The sequence below is a fragment of the Hirundo rustica genome, chromosome Z (assembly GCF_015227805.2).
Source record: "Hirundo rustica isolate bHirRus1 chromosome Z, bHirRus1.pri.v3, whole genome shotgun sequence".
NCBI classification, from domain to species: domain Eukaryota; kingdom Metazoa; phylum Chordata; class Aves; order Passeriformes; family Hirundinidae; genus Hirundo; species Hirundo rustica.
Genome location: NC_053488.1, coordinates 72,425,102 through 72,442,740, shown reverse-complemented (window position 1 = coordinate 72,442,740; position 17,639 = coordinate 72,425,102). Strand labels below are relative to the sequence as shown.

The window sequence follows — 17,639 nt, the reverse complement described above, 5'->3', positions numbered from 1 at the left end:
TTTTTTTTTTCTAGTTTGTAGCTTTGCACAAGTCCTGAAGACCAGGACTCCTGTGAACTGTGACACAATGTAGATTCACTGGTCTTGAGACTTTGACTTCAAGTTCCCCCACAAAGACCTGCAAATTGCAGTACTCCCTGCCCCCACAGTTCTCTAGGATCCTGGAAAGAGTGAAGCTGCCAGCTTTGTCTCCCTATTTCAAAGATATTTCTTATGGAAATCCCAGAAGCTGGGTCAGAGACCCTCACATGGTCTTCAAGCACAGTGCTGCCCTCTGACTGGTTGGATAAACTGACACACGTGCATAGTTCCAGGGGGAAAGGGTGTTATGTCATCATACAAAAGCTGTCAGTCTTCCATTAAAATCACAAAACATCCACACATAGCATAGGTGCTTTCTGTATTCTCCAGGGTGGATACCTCCTCCTGAAACAGCCCTCCATGTATTTTGTGCACAGTTGGCAGGTGCTTCAAACAAACAGGACTAGACACAAATCTTTGTTCTAGGATATTAATTATTAATTGTCTTTTTCAGCATTTGAAATCACAAGAAAAACAGCAGAAGGATGGCTGAGAAAGCCAACCCTGACTACTTATCTGAGACTCACACTCAATCTGTCCGCAAGGTTTCCTTTGCTTTTTCTTCCTACATTTCCCTGATGCTGTGATAGCACAGCAAAAAATAAGGGGATGTAGGTATGCTTCAAAACTCAAGTGAGCTCTTAAAAGCCTGTGATCAAGGATAGAAAATGGGAGGAAAGATCTTTATTCAGGAACTGAACTCACTGTCTCTCAGGACTTACCCTCAGAGAACTCAGAGAAACTAAGGAAATTCTAGGTTCAAGGCCAGCACAACAGCTTTGGTTTAACTGTTTTATTGCAAATCTGAGTTACCCCAAATTAAGGAATATACATGAGCTCAAGATCTAAATTCCCACACCTACAAACAATAGAGCACATTTTTTTCAGCAGTCAGACAGAAAATTGTTTAATTATCATGAAATGCCCAAGCTGGATGACCACAACTAAAAACCTCAGAAGGAGATCAGCCTTTCTTTTGTTAGAGCCACTGCCAGTAAGTACAGCTTGGGGGACCATGCTGAAAGAAAACAAACCTTGGAATTGCTTCTCACTAAGTGAGCTGCCCTCACACTGGGCTGAGCAGGGCAGAAATCACACAAAATAAAAACATGCTGTTAAGGTTTAGGCAATTAAAACTCCAGCATAATGTTTCATGCAAGTGTGTGCAAGTAGTATTAGTCAGGAAACCAAACTATCCATGCTGCTTAACTTCACTGTGTTAGCAAATTCAGACACTGCATGTTTAATTGTTTTAGTGAGATTGGCATCTTGATAATGTCTGGCACATAGGAGACAGCCAAAATAATAATTCATGGCTCAATTAGCCTTGAATTTCCCAATTTTCAGTATCCTCCCATGCTAATGGAGAGGAATTTTGTTTTTTTCTTCCTGGAGTTGAAAACTGGTCACACTAAGTGAGTTCTGTGACCAAGAGAGAGATTTTGGAATTTAACTCTAATGAATCTGTTGTTCTAGAAATCTTGCTTGGTTTGTAATTTTCCTTTCTGGAATTTTAGTGATCATGATCACAAATGGATTATCAGCTTTTGTAGTGGTGTGCAGTCTGTCTTTCTTCTCAGCTGCACTATTTTGCATCATCCTTGCTGCTCTGGTCTAATTGAATTGGCTCTTGCAAGATGAGAGTGAAAAAAAACTTTCCAGAAAGATAAGTGGTTTGGTAGAGTAGGTGTTTCAAGGAAAAACAAAGTAAACATTGCTCACAAAAGCTATGCAAGAAGCCCACAAATAAATGCAAAGGCATTATCAGGAAAGAAAAAAAAAAAAAGACACTTTAATCTAAAAGGGCTGAAAGAGTCAGTTGAACGGTCATGCTTACATAGTTGAAGATATCTATCTATAAAAGATTTGTACGGGATGTACTATAGGGATTATGGTTTAATCTAGTAAATACTGATACTATATTTGGAATAACAAATGAATAGGTGCTTATGTGCACTGCATATTTTTATTTGTTCCCTTGAATCACTTGTCTGTTGATCTGGGTTTACATAACACCCAGCATAGATATTTGTATGTGTGAGAATGCTGGAATGAAAAGTGGGAAGGAATGACTTGGATGCTGTAAGGTAAGTTTAAGAAGGAAGAGGTGAATTAGAGCTAGAAAACAAACCTTGAACTTTTTGGCCTTTCAATACACCTGCAGAACCAGCCCTAGAAAGCTTATGAAACAAAATCACTTAAAAACAAGGATATCAGTTGCTAAAGGCATTTAGATCTGACAGAGATTTTGTGAAAAATCCAACAGTAGAAGGGCTGTGTCAGACAGGATGCACCCCAGGGCCAGGCACAGTCCTCTCTTCCTGCCTTCTCACCTTTAACTTCTGGGACAGTACACTGACAGGGAGCCTCTAGCTTTGGCAACTCTCACTCAAATAGAGAACTCGCCAGCAAAAAGGTCTGAGCTCCTGAGGACCGAGTTCAACAGTCTTACTATTTGATGAGTAGATCTCCTGAGAAGTGAGCAGGCTGGTGAAGGCAGCTTCCATGTCAACAGATAACTGCATGTAAAAATTGTTATTTTACCAAACACTTCCTAAACCCCCCCCACAAACCAACCTAAAATAACAAAAAAACCCCAATTCCTTCAGGGTTGTATTCTTTGATTTAGGGGAAACTAGTGGAAGCTTGAATCGAACATTTTGATAAGGTCTGGGTACAGAAGGCAAAAAGATCTACACTGCTAAGCTACTATGCTGCTTATAGTGATAGCAACTGCACCTGAGTGCTCAGTGAAAGTATGTGAGGACCTTTTATCTTGTTTTCTCTGAATAGCAAGGGTCAGACACAGTTTTCAGAAAAAAAAAAAACCCAAACCCTAAAGTGAACATTTGTTTTATTGTCCTACTAAACTCTTATATTACCTCATCTTGCTGCTTTCAAAAAATGTGGAAGAACACTGTAGTAACAACATCTGTAGTTTAAAAGTGAGATTGTTTACAATGTTGTGATAGCCCTACCTTGAGATTTGGGATAATCCTGCAGTCCCTAGGATGTCAAATCATTTTACACACTGTGCAATTGAATCAAAACAGTCCATAAGAAATTTCTCCAGGCACAGCATTTACTTTGGATTTGCAGCCCAAAATACAGGAAGATTATGTATTTTTTAGCTTCTGGAAATGCATAATGACTCATTGATGGGGATTTTTTTCAGCAGTTTTGTGGCTTCCCACTGGTCACCTGCAATCCCTTTTTTTGTCATTATGACTGACAGTGGCAGCTGGAAGGCTGAACATGGAAGAGAAAAGTACTACAGGACTCCACCATATGCAGGGACCTCTACAGCTGGGGGTTTTTTGTTTGTTTTTCTTTTTTTAATAACTTGACAGTGCAACCACATACACACCCCTTCAGATAAGATCTCCTGCAAATGCCAGCATGAGAAATAAAAACAATCATTCACTACAGTTTTCACCTAGCAGCTTCCTTTCACATTGTGCCAAAGGAAAATTCTTGCATTTCCTCTGCTGCAGAAAATGCCATGCCTCATTTCTTAATTACGCTACTCTCACCAGCTGGCTGGGCTCTTGGACAAAATAAGAAGAGAATTTTTGTTCCAAGTACTCTTAGATGTCTACCTTTGCTTGGGATGGCAGGGCTTAGCAGTGCCTGACAGTGCTCTGTGGGAGAGATCACCAGCCAATGCCCTTCTGATGCACAGGGAGTGCTGGGGATCAGGCTCCAAGCAAAAGTGACATTCAGAAATGGCATACACATGAGACAGCTCAGCATGAAGTTGTCCTTACACACAGAGGACAAGGCAAGCTGAACTGAACCCTGCTGTTAAACAGGGGGTGTAACTCTCCCTCTCTCTGCTTATTTCTTTCCTAAATGTAATGGGCCTGTCATGGCTGTAGTTATGAATTAATATAATTTTGGGAAAAAGTCCGAACCCTAAAGTCCTTCATTTGCACTTGTCTACCACAACTGTCACAAGCAGAGAACATGTTCTTCTCAGCTTTCAGTATGATGGCTGGCTTTGAATCCTAAAAGCCATACACACCTCGTGTAGGCAAAAACATGCATGTAGAAGCAGAAAACATAATGCAAAGCAGTCATACTTTGAAATTTTCTTTGAATGGTTTTAAGAAGAGGAGGTGAGATTTTAAGTAATTACTTCTACTACTGCTTGGAAGACCACAGCAATCTCAGAGCAGTCTTTTCTCTCTACATAGCAGAGTGTAACTAAATTGTCACCAATGTTGTTCTCAGCAGCCAGTCTGCAGAAGATTAACTTAGGATTCATTACATTCTAATAGAGTATGTGTAGGAAACAGACTTATGGAGGCATGTGATGGAACCTCTCCCAGGCAGAAGTGCTTTAGATGTGATGTCAGGTCTTGGCATGGATAAGGCACAAGATTTTTTGAGTATCAGTGACAGACCCCATTTCAAAACTAAAACAGGAGATTTGTTTTCATCTTCTTCACATTGTTTTCTCCTGCAGGGAAAATAGAACAGGGTCCACTGTCTCATGCCCATTGCAGTGACTGCTTGCAAAGTATCTCAGTGAGTCCAGCAATGCTGTAGTATGCCTTGGCACATGACAGCTTCCTGAGCATGGAGTGCTTGTTTCCTCCCCAGGGAGCAGGGTGTAAAAAGTGCCCTCATGATGGGACTCTGCCTAGGACCCTGCTCTTTTATGGTAATGGACCACGCTGGACACACAAGTCCTCAGGAAGAGCAGCTTTTCAGTTTGTTAATGCGTATACCATTGCCAAGACTGTGAGGCTGTCTATCCTCTTCCCCAAGTGAAGAGCTGTGCGCCAGCTACTTTGTCTTCCACCAGGCAGGGCAGCTGCAGAGGCAGTCTACTCACCCCCAGAGTCCCCTTTGACTGAACAGAGACGGCCACTTGGTTTGCCTCAGCTGACAGAGGTTACCTCTTCCTTATAGCTCAACTGCTTCTCTTTACATCATTGTGGCTATAACAAGCCTCCTTTTAAACAGACATTTACTTCAGCAGCTGGAGCAGACAGTATTGCCATCTGTCCAGCCAGCAATGAAGGATAAGGGGCTCACAAGTACAGTGCTTGTTGCTGGCATATTTCTGCATTGATTCCTTATTCAAAGACCCAGGGGATCAGTGTTTTGTGCATTTTCAGGCTGGCTGGTTTAGCCACTTGATGCTATAATGACATTTTTACTACAGGGATTCAACTGCCACGTGATTTTCTGTCCTCCACTGAGGAGGCAGGTACTTTTTCACATCATCCAAGAAAAACATCTCAGGTAACTCTGGATGTTTATTAAAACACTTTGAGTGCAGTTTGCAAGACTACAAACCTGAGACAGGTCATTAATTCTGATTAAAACACATTAATATATAGCATCTGCACTGGATGCAAAGATGTACGGGAAAAAAATCTTAGTTTCTAAAAGGCATAAATGTCTAGATTACCTATTTCCTATTGTGGATAACCAAAAGGGAACACTGGAACTACATTTCTTAAAGCAGACATTGACCTAATGTAGATAAAGTACATTTGAAAAATACCAATTTCCTGAAAGGTTGGGTTTCATATATGAATGTGAAACACAGTTGAAAATTTGTTTTATATAACTCCTCCTGATGTTGAAAATGTACAGTAACAGCCCTATGGCTGAAGAGCCCCCTTTAGTACCCCCAGCCTTCAAATTAGGTTGAAAGAAAATACCACAGATATAGAAGGACAGAAGGAAGATCTTTGGAGCTAAGACATCTCTACTAAACCTAGAATTGCTTGCTGAAATTTATTTGAAATTAGCTGCAGGAAATCTTTGCTCTTTCATTCACGTAGAGACTTTTGGCTGACAGTACTGATTTCCTCTCTCTTCCAGTTCAATGCAGTTGGTAACATTTCAAAATAGAAAGATGCATACCCTATCTGAGCAGCTCCTGCCTGCCTCCAGGAATACCACAGCTGACTGGAGCTGCCACTTGCATGTTGTGTCGCTGGGGGGCTACACCTTCAGGATACTGCTTACCTCTCCAGGGAGAGCACCAGGTGTACTAAACATTTTCAGAAAGATTGTGAGAGCTTTAAAAAGTTCAAATATTTGAGTCTCCTGTTAAATTACTTTGCAACTGCGCAAATGTTTCCACATCTCTCTCTCTATTCCTCATTCCCTTCATTACAGTGACAGTTATCAGAAACCAGCTCCAAATACTGTCTATGGAAAAGGTATGAAGACAAGAGCACTAGTGTGTTCACCTATTTGCTCTGATGATGGGGTGAAGATGGTCAAAATAGTTCTCCTTGTTTTTCTCATGTAGATGAAAGAAATCCTGTCTATATATATATATATATATCATGGTTTATCACGCAGAATCCTCTTCATGATGAAAAAAAGGATTTGGATTATCATGTTAAAATTTTCCATGGGTCAAATCTTCAATTCGGTAAAAGCATGTTGTAGTCAAGACAATTAAGAGGACTGTGCTTCCAGGTTTTACTTTTTTGTATTTCTAAGCTCATCTCAGGGCAGATTCATTCAGCTGCAGTGCATCATAAAAATATGATGGGAGAAGAGGCCAATGCCATTATAATATCTAATGAAAAATGTAAGTGGAGTGATGGTAGCTTTGAATGCTGCATATGGTCTTGAGTTACTGCTTCCCACATAGCTCTGAGAAGAATGTATCATTAATAATTTGTAGTAATACATGGCTTCTAATTTATTGAATTATTTTTTGAGTTTAAAACCAATGGAAAAAAATACATAATTAATCTCCTTGCAGCTCATGCTGTGTCAGAAATGGCTGTGCTTTTAGGATGATATTCACTTCCCTAAAGTGTCAAAGCATGTTCTCCAGCATTTAGGGAGGATGCTTAGCAAAACACAGACAGCTTTCATCTCTGATAGCCTGATGAAGAGCAAAAGTATGTCCCCTAGATGAAAGATCAGATTTGTTACGCTGAATGGGTGCCACAGAGAAGAGAACAGCAGGTAACTTACCACGTCAATTATCTGCAGCAAGGAAAGCTGGAGCTCAACTATGAGCGGTTGGGAGTCATTCACTACAGGTCGTTCCAGACGATTGTAGTTCCTCAGCAGTTCTCTGTACAAGCGTCTCTGGCTTTCCCCCTGCTGAGAGACTATAGGAAAAGAAAGAAGGTATCTGTCCTTCACACTGTCACACAGTCACTAATGTTCATCTGTTTTGTTGAAAACTCCTTCTTATTAGGTTTGCAATTAGAAAGAATTTCCTAAAAACACCACCTGCACATGGATGTGACAGACAGCTTTTCTGCATATGTGAATGATGAAGTCTCAAAAAAATTAACAACTAACACTCTAGTTCATTGCTACCATTCAGAAACTACTGAACAGAATTTGGGGCTCTGACTGAATGTCACCATTCTTTGGAGTCCCTCCTGCTGATGGACTGTAGAGAAGTAGAGCTGTGGTTCCAAAACCACCAGACAGCTTCCTGTAAGGCAAACAAATGAATTAATTCATTTGGTTGTTTTTACTTCCTAGACACTGGCTACTGTGAGCCACACTGGTATTACCTAGCCATATTGTGTTTTTACCAAGCATGGATAACTGGTATCCTTATTTCTTGTAGCTGATGTACCAGGCCTTTTTCTGTGCTCAAGAAACAGTAACAACCCTTCTTCCTACCCTCTTTAGTTTTTTGTAGCAGTCTTTCCAGGCTTTGAGTTACTTCCCTTGACTTTTTTCCATCTGATGGCAGCATGCTTTGTTAACACCTACTGAGGTGTGACAGCTAGATTATTTAACAACTGATATTGAATTTGTGGTATTACACATTTAAATCAGTTTTCATTGGGGACAGACTCCACACAAAGCTGTCATGCAAACAGCTGAGCGTGTTAAAGATTAGCAGAACCTATGCTTAATTTCCAAAATGCCCTAGCTCCCACCTTTGGAGTGGGTGTGGAGAGCATCCGTCTAACGTGTATGACCAGGTTTCCTTGCCATGACAACTGTAGATGGTGAAGGTCTGGGTATCTTCCCTCAGCAAAGCAAGAAGTTTGCTGGGATACACCGCACAGAACCCTGGTTCCCTCAACTGTGTAGATCTTAGTGCTGTGGCTAATGGCAGTCTAAGCTCTACTTAAGAGCTGCACCTAAGAGAAGGAAAGTCACGGACTGCAGGTTCCCTGAGGTCAAACCAATCCTGTCAACATGAGTGTATATTCTCTGAACTGTATAAACTCAAGCCCTAGCAGAGAATCTGCACTCTAAATCATTATTACTTTAGACTTAAGTGGTGGGTTTTATTTGTTTTTTTTGTTTTTTTTTTTTTTTTTTTTTTAAATCCACTGCAGCTCCTACTCTCTGTATATGATGGTTTTTACTTCTTGATCAGAACTCTGCAAATTGAGATCAAAACTTCTTTCACAGAGGTTGTGATGAATATTTTCCTGACAGTGCAAACAAAATATAGCAACCCACTCTGCCTTCCCAGTCTCTTACTATGCTTAGCAAACCCTTCAAGCCTGAGACAAGCTGCCCTACAACAAAGCAGCCATACCTTTTAAAACTAATAATAAATTCAGTTTATAAACACTTCATAGGTCTGCTTAACTTGTGTTCTTTTCATTTTTGCTGACACTCAAGGGAGATTTGTGACTTTCTAGCATGGCAGTGCCTGATAAAAAAGGAAGATGAATATTCTGGTTCACTTTGGTAAATTGCACCATCACATCAATTTCATGGGCCCTTTCTCCTCTTGTGTAATATTCTACATGTTCAGAGGCACCCAGAGGAGCAAATGCTTTAAGCTCACCTTCAATAGCCCTTAATGACACCTCAGTATTGGATGCTGCATTTTCACCAATGGCAAAGACAAGCTCTGACCACAGTATCTCTCCTTCAGCACTTTAAGTAATCTTCCCTGCTTACTTAAGCAGAAATTTAAGTCCTCTGTAATGGTCTTAGTACTTTCCAGTGCCTCAGGAGGACCAGACTCCATTATAAAAGTCTTCTGTGTGAAGGAAACCCGTGAAAATCACCACACATTGTCCTATGGAAAGAGGCTCTGAGTTTGGAGCAAATTTGCTGTCCTTTCACTCACCTACCCACGCATGTTTTTGTGCTTTGGGGAAGAAAATATTTCCTGAACTACTGCTGTCATCTTGAGTACTTACATAATACTTGCCCTTAAACTTTCTTTTAAACTGGCTGCCTCTGCTTTTACAAGGGGAAAAGTGCCCTTCACCAGTCTCTGGACCTAACTGGGCTGCTGGTTGCCCTGGTACCTCCATTGTCAGGAGGTTTCAGTGCATTGAAACAGCCCCCAAAGGGAGGTCTGACTCCCAGAAATCTAAGCATAACTCTTCACTATAGGCTTTGGAAAGCTGTCTTTGCACTGTGTGCTTCATCCATGCTGAAGCCAAGCCTCTTTCCCTGTTAAACTTTGTGGGGTGAAGTAGCCAAGAACTGCACCTAGTTTTCCATCCTTTCTTCAACTTTCCTATTTGTAATGTGATCCTGATACTTTGCAATTTCTTGTATCCAAAATGGTTAACATAGTCATAGCTGATCTATTCCAAGTTTGTGAATTGGCATTGGAAACCATATATTTGTGTGCTGCATGGCTTTGCTTACAAAATAACATAGATTCAGAAGCAATGGAGCCTTGGGGTGTCCTGGCAAACAGCCATAGCAGCTGTTGGTACCACAAAGAGCTGGCTAGCCTAATCACACTGCCATCTCTGCCACAGCTGCTTTGGAGAAAGGCACTGAGGTGGATGTCTAACTTTTATATTCACAGACTTTTTCTTTAAAGTGTAATTTTCAAATACTTAATGTTTCATACTCCAGAGAGATTTCTGCTTTTTTCTCCTATAATGTTTGTGCTAATGCACTGTGACACTACAACTCTGTGTGCTAAATGGAGTGTTTGCTGATGATGGGGCAGCCTCAATCTCTCAGGAGTAGCAGTAGAATAAGCTTTACCACTGACTACCCCTCAGTCACAGAAGTTTAACCAAAAACATTGGCACTGTTTCATCTTTTAAACTAGGCTAGATGATGGACGTCAGCATTTAAAGTTGCCAAGTCAGCCTCCCAGAACCACTGCCAGACTTGCTTGCCTATGTATGTTACTGGTAAGTAAAAGTAACTGGCAAAGGGCACGATGTTTTCTAGGTAAAGGATCTGAGTTTTTATGATGCACTGCTTCTGATAGTGTCTTCCTTGTCTCTGAAATGTCTTTGAAGCAGTAAGAAACATATAAACTCATTAAAATTTGAGGGAAGAGCACTGTAGGATGTTTACCTCAATTTTAGAAAGATTTTAGCAGACAATCTCTGAAAAATTCTCACACACATTTGTCTATGCTTTACAGGCTAGATAAGTGAACAGTGGACAGAAAAGTGGCTGAACTGTCAGGCTCAGAGGGTTGTAGTCAGTAACAAAAAGTTCAGCTGAAGGCCAGCCAGTAGTAGAGTACTCCAGGGAAGGATACTGGGAACAATGGTATTTTAACATTGTTATGAATGATGGGACAAAATGTTTGGGTTTTTTTCAGATGGTACAAAACTGGGAGGAGTGGCTGATATAGCACAAAGTTTTCTGCCACTCAGAAGGACCTTAAAAAACTGGAGAAATGACAGATAGGAACCTAATGAAATTTAATGAAATAAAGTATGAAGTCATCCTGCACCTGAGGAGTAACTCCAGGTACCAGAACAGGCTGAGGGCTCATGGGCTGGCAAGCAGGATAGCAAAAAAGACCCAAGGAACCTTATAGGTACCAAGCTGACTATAAGCCAGCAATGCACCCTTGTAGCAAAGGTCACCAGCATCCTGAGCTGCGACAGGAAGAACAACACAAGTAGATCAAGAAAGGTGGTCCTTCCTCTCTACTCAGCACTAGTGATACACACAGTGATCCTCCAGTGCTGAGGCTTGTCAGTAGAAAGGAGACATGGAATCACTAATCAAGGACTGGATTGTTCCTCAAGATTTATTCATGAATAAACTGAAAAATGTTCCCTAAACTGCTCCTGGAGTTTGCAGAAAACTGGGGAGCACAAGGCAACCAATGCCCAGATTGGTTGTGAAGAGCTCTATGGAAAGCAATTACTCATGTACCACATTAAACTTTTAAACACCTCTCTGAATTCCCACTGTGCTTCTGCATGTGCAAAGAAGTCTGCAAGAAGCCCACTAATTGAATGATGTGACCTATAAACAGCTACCAATCTTTTGAGAATAGATGCTATAGTTGCATTTCATGTTTCTTTCCAGGATGTAATTGCTGAGAATTGCACAGCAAGGGAACCTGTAGCTAGGACTGGCCAGACTATCCATATGGCATCTCTAGGAAGGACAGATGCAGTCTCCTTTCAAGGAGCTGTGTTGTCATGTCTGGTCTTGGCTGGTTGATTTTCCTGCTCTGCTTTGCATGCCAAGGTCCCCAAGCTATAAGGCAAGAGTCCAGCCCTTCCAGTACCCCATGTTTGTTCACAAAGTAGTCAGCTTCTTAACTGAGAATCCTAGTGTGAGACACATTCTGGCTGGTTGTGCCCGGTAAAGAATAAATAATGAAAACATTGACAAGATGGTAGGTTGCAGAACATGGATTTTCACTAGTTTTTCAACAATGGTACCTGTATTATCAACAATTCTACCTCTGTTTCATAAAGTTCCCTGAGTTTTTTTTCATAATCTCTCAACTCTTTGAGTAGGGGAGCTTCTAGCTGTTTTCTAGCTGTTGTTCATTTCTTTAGCAGAGACCTGGGTCTGAATACACAAGTTATTACTTTATTCATACAAGATTATTGGTAGCAAAAGTGGTGGCTTTCAGACAAAATATCATATTCTTTCCATATCACTTTATATTAACATATATACATGTGCTAACATGCCTCGGAATTTGAAAATGTTTCTTTGTTTTCTTCTTCTGTTTTCAAAGACAGTTCCTAGAATCACTTTCATATATAATATTTTTGAAGAACATGGTAAGTTACAATCAACAGCATATTTCTGATCCATCACCTTGCTGCTTTTATGTATTTTGTCCCCCCAATACTTCATAAAATGTCTCAAAATATAGTGATACTGTGGTTGTGACATTTATTCACTCCTCTTGTACCTTCTGCAGGTATTTCACATCTATGTCACTTTTTTCTCTCTGTACTCTTACTTTGATATGTATCTTTTGTTTTGGTTTATTTGTTTATTTTACTGTTTCATAAAAGAAAATGAGTGAAGTTCTGGCATTTATAAAAAAAACACAACAGTGCCATTATACTGTGAGGTATTATTAACTTAAGCTATGCTATTTAATTTTCTTATAACTAGAATATTTACAGAGGAAAAATGAATTAAAATACTAAGATTATCAGTGCTAAAACCTAGAACTTAAAACTATTTTCCTAAAACCTTCCTGCCACAGCTCCTCTTCTATCATTTAATTTTAGTTTATCACTGTACTCTTGAAGGGATTTTTAGCTATTGCTTTCAGAATCCAAATAGAATGATCATAGGAAACATACACACACACATACTACATCTAATAATGAATTATGAGGAAAGTGACATGAGGAAAAAAGCAGATTGCTTCACAGACAACTTCATTCACATAAAGAGCTGCAATGGCAAGAGCATTTACAGAGTGAGGCATGTTCTAATGTTTTGGTAGCTACAGGAAACAACTTATTTTGAATATTTTGCAGTTTTTTCAAATTGTAAAGCATGTCACTGCATGTCACTTAATCCTCAGAGACACAGATGTGTCCCATCTGCTTTTGTTCTTATGTGCAGTATTGTTGCTTCTATCTGTAGCTGGAAATGCATTATTTCTTTCAATGTCTTTTGATTTAAAATGAATGCCATCATGCCTTCAGGGAAAAGAATTCACATAAGAAACAATGGAATCACATCAGCTACCTCTACCCTCTGTGTGTGTCTGTGTGTGCGTATTTATGTGTTGTGTATTAGAATATATCTCTCATTTAAAACCTCTTTTTAATCTACTTTCCTTCTGGGTAATCTTTGACTCTAATCTTTGTCTCTTGCTTTGCAGATTGTTTTTGCATCTTACACACAAAATTCATCAGATACCCAGAGGAATGTGAGAAATGACAATTTTCTAGCCAAGAAGGACCTAATATTCCTGAAACTGGTAACTTCTGCTCTTTCATAGCAGATAAAGAGTTCCCAGCAGTGATGGGTATTAAAAAGGTATGCTAGGAAAGGTTTCTTCTTAAAGACTCTAGGACCATGACAACATGTTAAAACTATATAATGGAAGGATGGACTTACATTTTTGGTCCTACTGGCTTGGTTGAAGGTGTTTTAAAGGCTGACTGACATGTGCAAGGTAGAGAGACACACTTTGAGGTACTAACAGTGGGATAACCCTCAATCATAATTATCATAGTTATTTAAACTGCCTCATTACTCCAAGTCAAGGTCAGACACCTAACTAGCTACAGCCAGTAAAGGCAAAAAATGTACTTTTACTGTAATGCTAGTTTACATCAGCTCTGTGCAATAAACATGTCATACGAGATGCACAGTAAGCACAGGCGGAGGAATCTGGAGCAGTGACAAAGACAGGGACTCCACTTGCAATACATTACAGACTGCTGTGGCTATCTGGAGACAACTCTTGCCAGCCATCCTGGGATTTGTGGTGAAGAGTAGTAATGGAAGCCAAAGGAAAGAAACAAAACCCTAAGATAAAAACAAGATAACAGTGATATATGGTCATCAGTGTACTGCTCTGGGCTTCTTCACTCCCTGATTCCACCAGCTTGCAGAGCATCTTGTCCAATCCCTTCATCTCTACATGTTTCAGCACCCAAACCAGTTAATCCAGGGAAAGCCCTACTTGGGAAAGCGCTATGAGCTTCACCCTCCAAGTGCCATCAATGAGGCAGCAATGGCAATATACAAAGCATTCATAGATGACTCTGAAAAGGGTCAAGTCTGTCTGCACCTCCCCATCAAAAGCCCACTCTACACCATGCCAGCCACATGTGGAGAACTCAGACCTGGGAAAGCCATAAGTGAAGTGACAGGTGTGATAATGATTTGTGTGGAAACAGATAGGCAAGTCTTATTAGGCTGAGAAAACAACAGATAGGAGGAGTTATTTTTCCTAAACCCAGTGCAAATAATAGTGATAGAGCCTGCAATGATATTGTGGTTTAACCCCACACTGCAACTGAGCACCATGCAGCTACTTACTCACAATCTCCCATCTCCCAATGGGATGGAGAAAAGACTTAGAAAAAACTACAATAATAACATTAATGAAACACATTCATAATAAATCATAATGAAACACATAATTATTATTATAATTATTAATAATAATAATGAACAAGAGGGAGACAACAAAAAGAGAAACAGAAAAAAAACCCAAAGATAAGAAAATACGCACAATACTATTGCTTGCCACCCACTGTTCTGTCCCCAGCCCACTTCTGAACAGCAATTGGCTTTTTCTAGTCAGTTTTCCCCAGTTTATACACTGAGATTATTAAGTCCCCAGGAAGAGGAAAAATAAATAATCTTGTTCCAAGATATGAAGAGAGCAAAGATTCCAAGAGCTATTCCTTAGTCACAGGCATTTTTTTAATATGAAAAAAAGCTTGTTCCCTTTTATAATGGTTCAAAGGTAAAGGAGAGACCTTGTCTCTAAACCATTGCCTCAGTGTGTTATTGATGATGCAGTGGTAATACAGTTTAACTTCTCTGGGCAATGCAGAGGACAGGGTGGAGTGGAAATGATACAGACAATAATACTGTGAAAATTAACTGCCCAGTGTCCTCAGAGATGTTGCAGTGCTTCTTTTTTTCCTTCTTCAGTGCTCATCAGCTGGTTATGATCCCAGAGATGGCTAGTTTCCCAAACTCTGAACTTTTACCTTGCCAGCCTGCCATCTGTACTTACACAGCAAAGCTACACAGCAAAGGCATAGGAGGATGTAATAGGCAAGACTAGAGATGGCATCTCCTGCCTTTTTCTGTCATCACTCAAATTGCAGCTGCTGCCCGTGAACAAAGGGAGAGCTACACCGGCTGCAAGGCACAGGCAAGGCAGATGCAAGGCACAGATGCGCAAAGTGAACATGGATCTGAGAATGCAAAGAAAGTTCCAAGTTTGTCTTTACAGTATCAGAAGTCAAATGCTGGCTAATGAGAAACATAATGTAAGAGCCCTCTGAAAGGGATGGGGGTTAGTCTGATGAAAATTTTGACTGCACCTTGAATAATTTCTAATTTGTTCAGTGCTTAGTATGTGAACTGGGAAATACGGGGATGCATTTTCCTAAATCTGAAATTGTTTCACACTGGGGGAGTAAAACTTTTGTAACATACCTATAGATAAGACTCAGTTCTGTTTTAGGCAGCCCCAATGAGCTTTCACTAAGTAAGGTCAAACTTGCCGCTGGTCTCTGTGAGATGCTGGGCTGCCAATCAGCTGGTGATAGTTTGGAGGTCTTGGCAGCATAAGTGGCTGATGTCAATGGATTTTTTCTAAGGGAAAGAAAGTCTGAGGATTTGGTGGCCTAGGTCTTAAAAGACAAAGGGAACTGTAAATAGGGACGAGAAAATTCTTATCAAGGAGACTAAATTTATTTCACATTGAAGAAAAAACTGCTTCTAATACTATCTAGATGAAGTAAATGACAGGGTCTGAGCAAATTGAACTTGTGACTAATGAAAAAAGGTTTGTGGAGATCTGACCTAAGACACTTGAAACTGTATTCACTATGCTTTGGTTGATTCAGACCAGGTTTGCTTATAGGCATACAAAGTGGCTTAAAAGCTTACATCTCTTTTGTTGTTGGACTTTTTTTCCCAGCCTTTAAAGGTATAAAAATCTCAGTGATAGCTGAGTGTTGGTTAGCCTTGATTTGTTTTCAGAACACTAGATGCTATTGTTTTCAGAACACTAGATGCTATTGTCTTTTCCGTGGGTACATGGCTCAGGTCCTAGTTTTGTTGGGATGAGTCGTTATGTGAAATATTGGTCTGTCCCTGCTGCACCCTGCCAGACAAACCTGCACTGGCTGAGTCACTCATCCTGACTAAGAGCAGAATTGAATCACAGTGAAATTGAGGTAGTTGTTGAGAATGACAACATTAGGCTGGGGAGCCTAATTTTGTGTTATCTTTACTCTGTTGAATTTAAGCTTTGGTAACTTCAGTCTACTGCCCCTGAATTGGGTTGGTGCAGACAAAACAAAATTAAAACAAAACTGATGCCCTGTGTGTCCAGGAGGAGCAGGATTGTCATCTTGTGATAGAGTAGCAATGCTGCAGATGGGGGATTGATTGGTCTCTGAGTAAGAAGAGAAGGAGCCTGAAAGCCAGGAAGTGATCCTGTGCTGTCTGGGCTGCCATCTTGTATTCCCCAGCAAAGGATTCCTGAGTCTACTAGAGCATTTTGACCCAAAGGTCAAAAAATTTGCCCATTAGACAGAGGTCTTCTCTGGAAAAGGATGACACTTCCTACCCACACACCTGTTTCCCTTAGATCTACTTTCTCTTTACCCTGCTGCCCCTTCTTTGACATCATCAGGCAGCACATAATTAGATCTGATGGTGCCAGGAGCGCTGAAGTTCCTAAGCTGAAATACCAATCCAATAAATTTAAATTATAATTGGTGACCCTAATATCTTTGGAAATTACATTAGAAGCCTTAGACTTTGAACAAAATGCTACTGCAGAGATTATGCTTCAGGATACCTGTTTGGTTATAATAGAAAGGCATATATTTTGCTTGGAGCTCTTGGAACTGCCCAGTTGCCATTTATGGATTGTGTGTGAAGCCTGAACATTAAGAGATTTAATTCAAAGTTGCTGCCCATTTGCCACTTGAAACAGTGAGAACTGCAAACAATCTAGCAACTTTTGATTTAAGTTTTGATCTCTTCTTCCCACTACAATTGCTCAAGCTGGATTTCAGTTTGCTGACTACCTTTCTAAAATGAATATTAATATTAAAGGGAAAGGACTCCATCAATTGCCATGACTGTTCTATCACTTCTGCAAGATCTTAAAAAAAACCCAAAACAAAACAAAAAAACCCCCGCAAGATGGCTAAGGATTATGTAATGTATTATCTTCCACATTATATTACTTCCTACTTTTGGTTTTCCCCAAATGCACTGACTCAAACATGATGAGAACATTAAGCAGCATTGTTCTCTACGGCAAGCCTGCATTCAATGAGACCCAGTGCATGACACACATTTAAGTCTGTGTCATGAAGCCTGCATAGGGCAACACTGATCCTTTGGAGTGAGTGGAGTAGAGGCCACGGAGACAACACAGCAGACAAATTAAAGAGTTATGACTTGGATCTGCTTGGAGATGAAAAGATAAGGGGGAGTTTTTGGCTGTCTTCAGCTTCCATGAGGAAAGGCTCCACCATGAAGAAGGCAGGCTCTCCTGGGAGGTGCTCAATGACAGCACCGGTAAGATAAAGTTGCGTGATGGGGCATTCCCACATACTGAGAGAGCCTTTACTTTCTCAAGGGTACTCTGCATAAGGGACACCACTGTCCTTTGGAGATGTTTGTAGCTTTGCTCCTCAGATAGAGAAGAAGGATTG

General features: G+C 40.3%; 1 protein-coding gene across 1 annotated transcript in view; it reads right to left on the bottom strand.

Annotated features, from left to right (window-relative positions):
- Window positions 1–17,639, bottom strand: part of LOC120765343 (neuronal acetylcholine receptor subunit alpha-7-like) — a 60,237-nt gene that overhangs the window by 36,757 nt on the left and 5,841 nt on the right. The window contains exon 2 of the mRNA XM_040090080.2: window positions 7,042–7,181. Within this exon, the coding sequence (XP_039946014.1) occupies window positions 7,042–7,181 (140 nt within the window). The remainder of the gene's footprint in view (window positions 1–7,041; window positions 7,182–17,639) is intronic.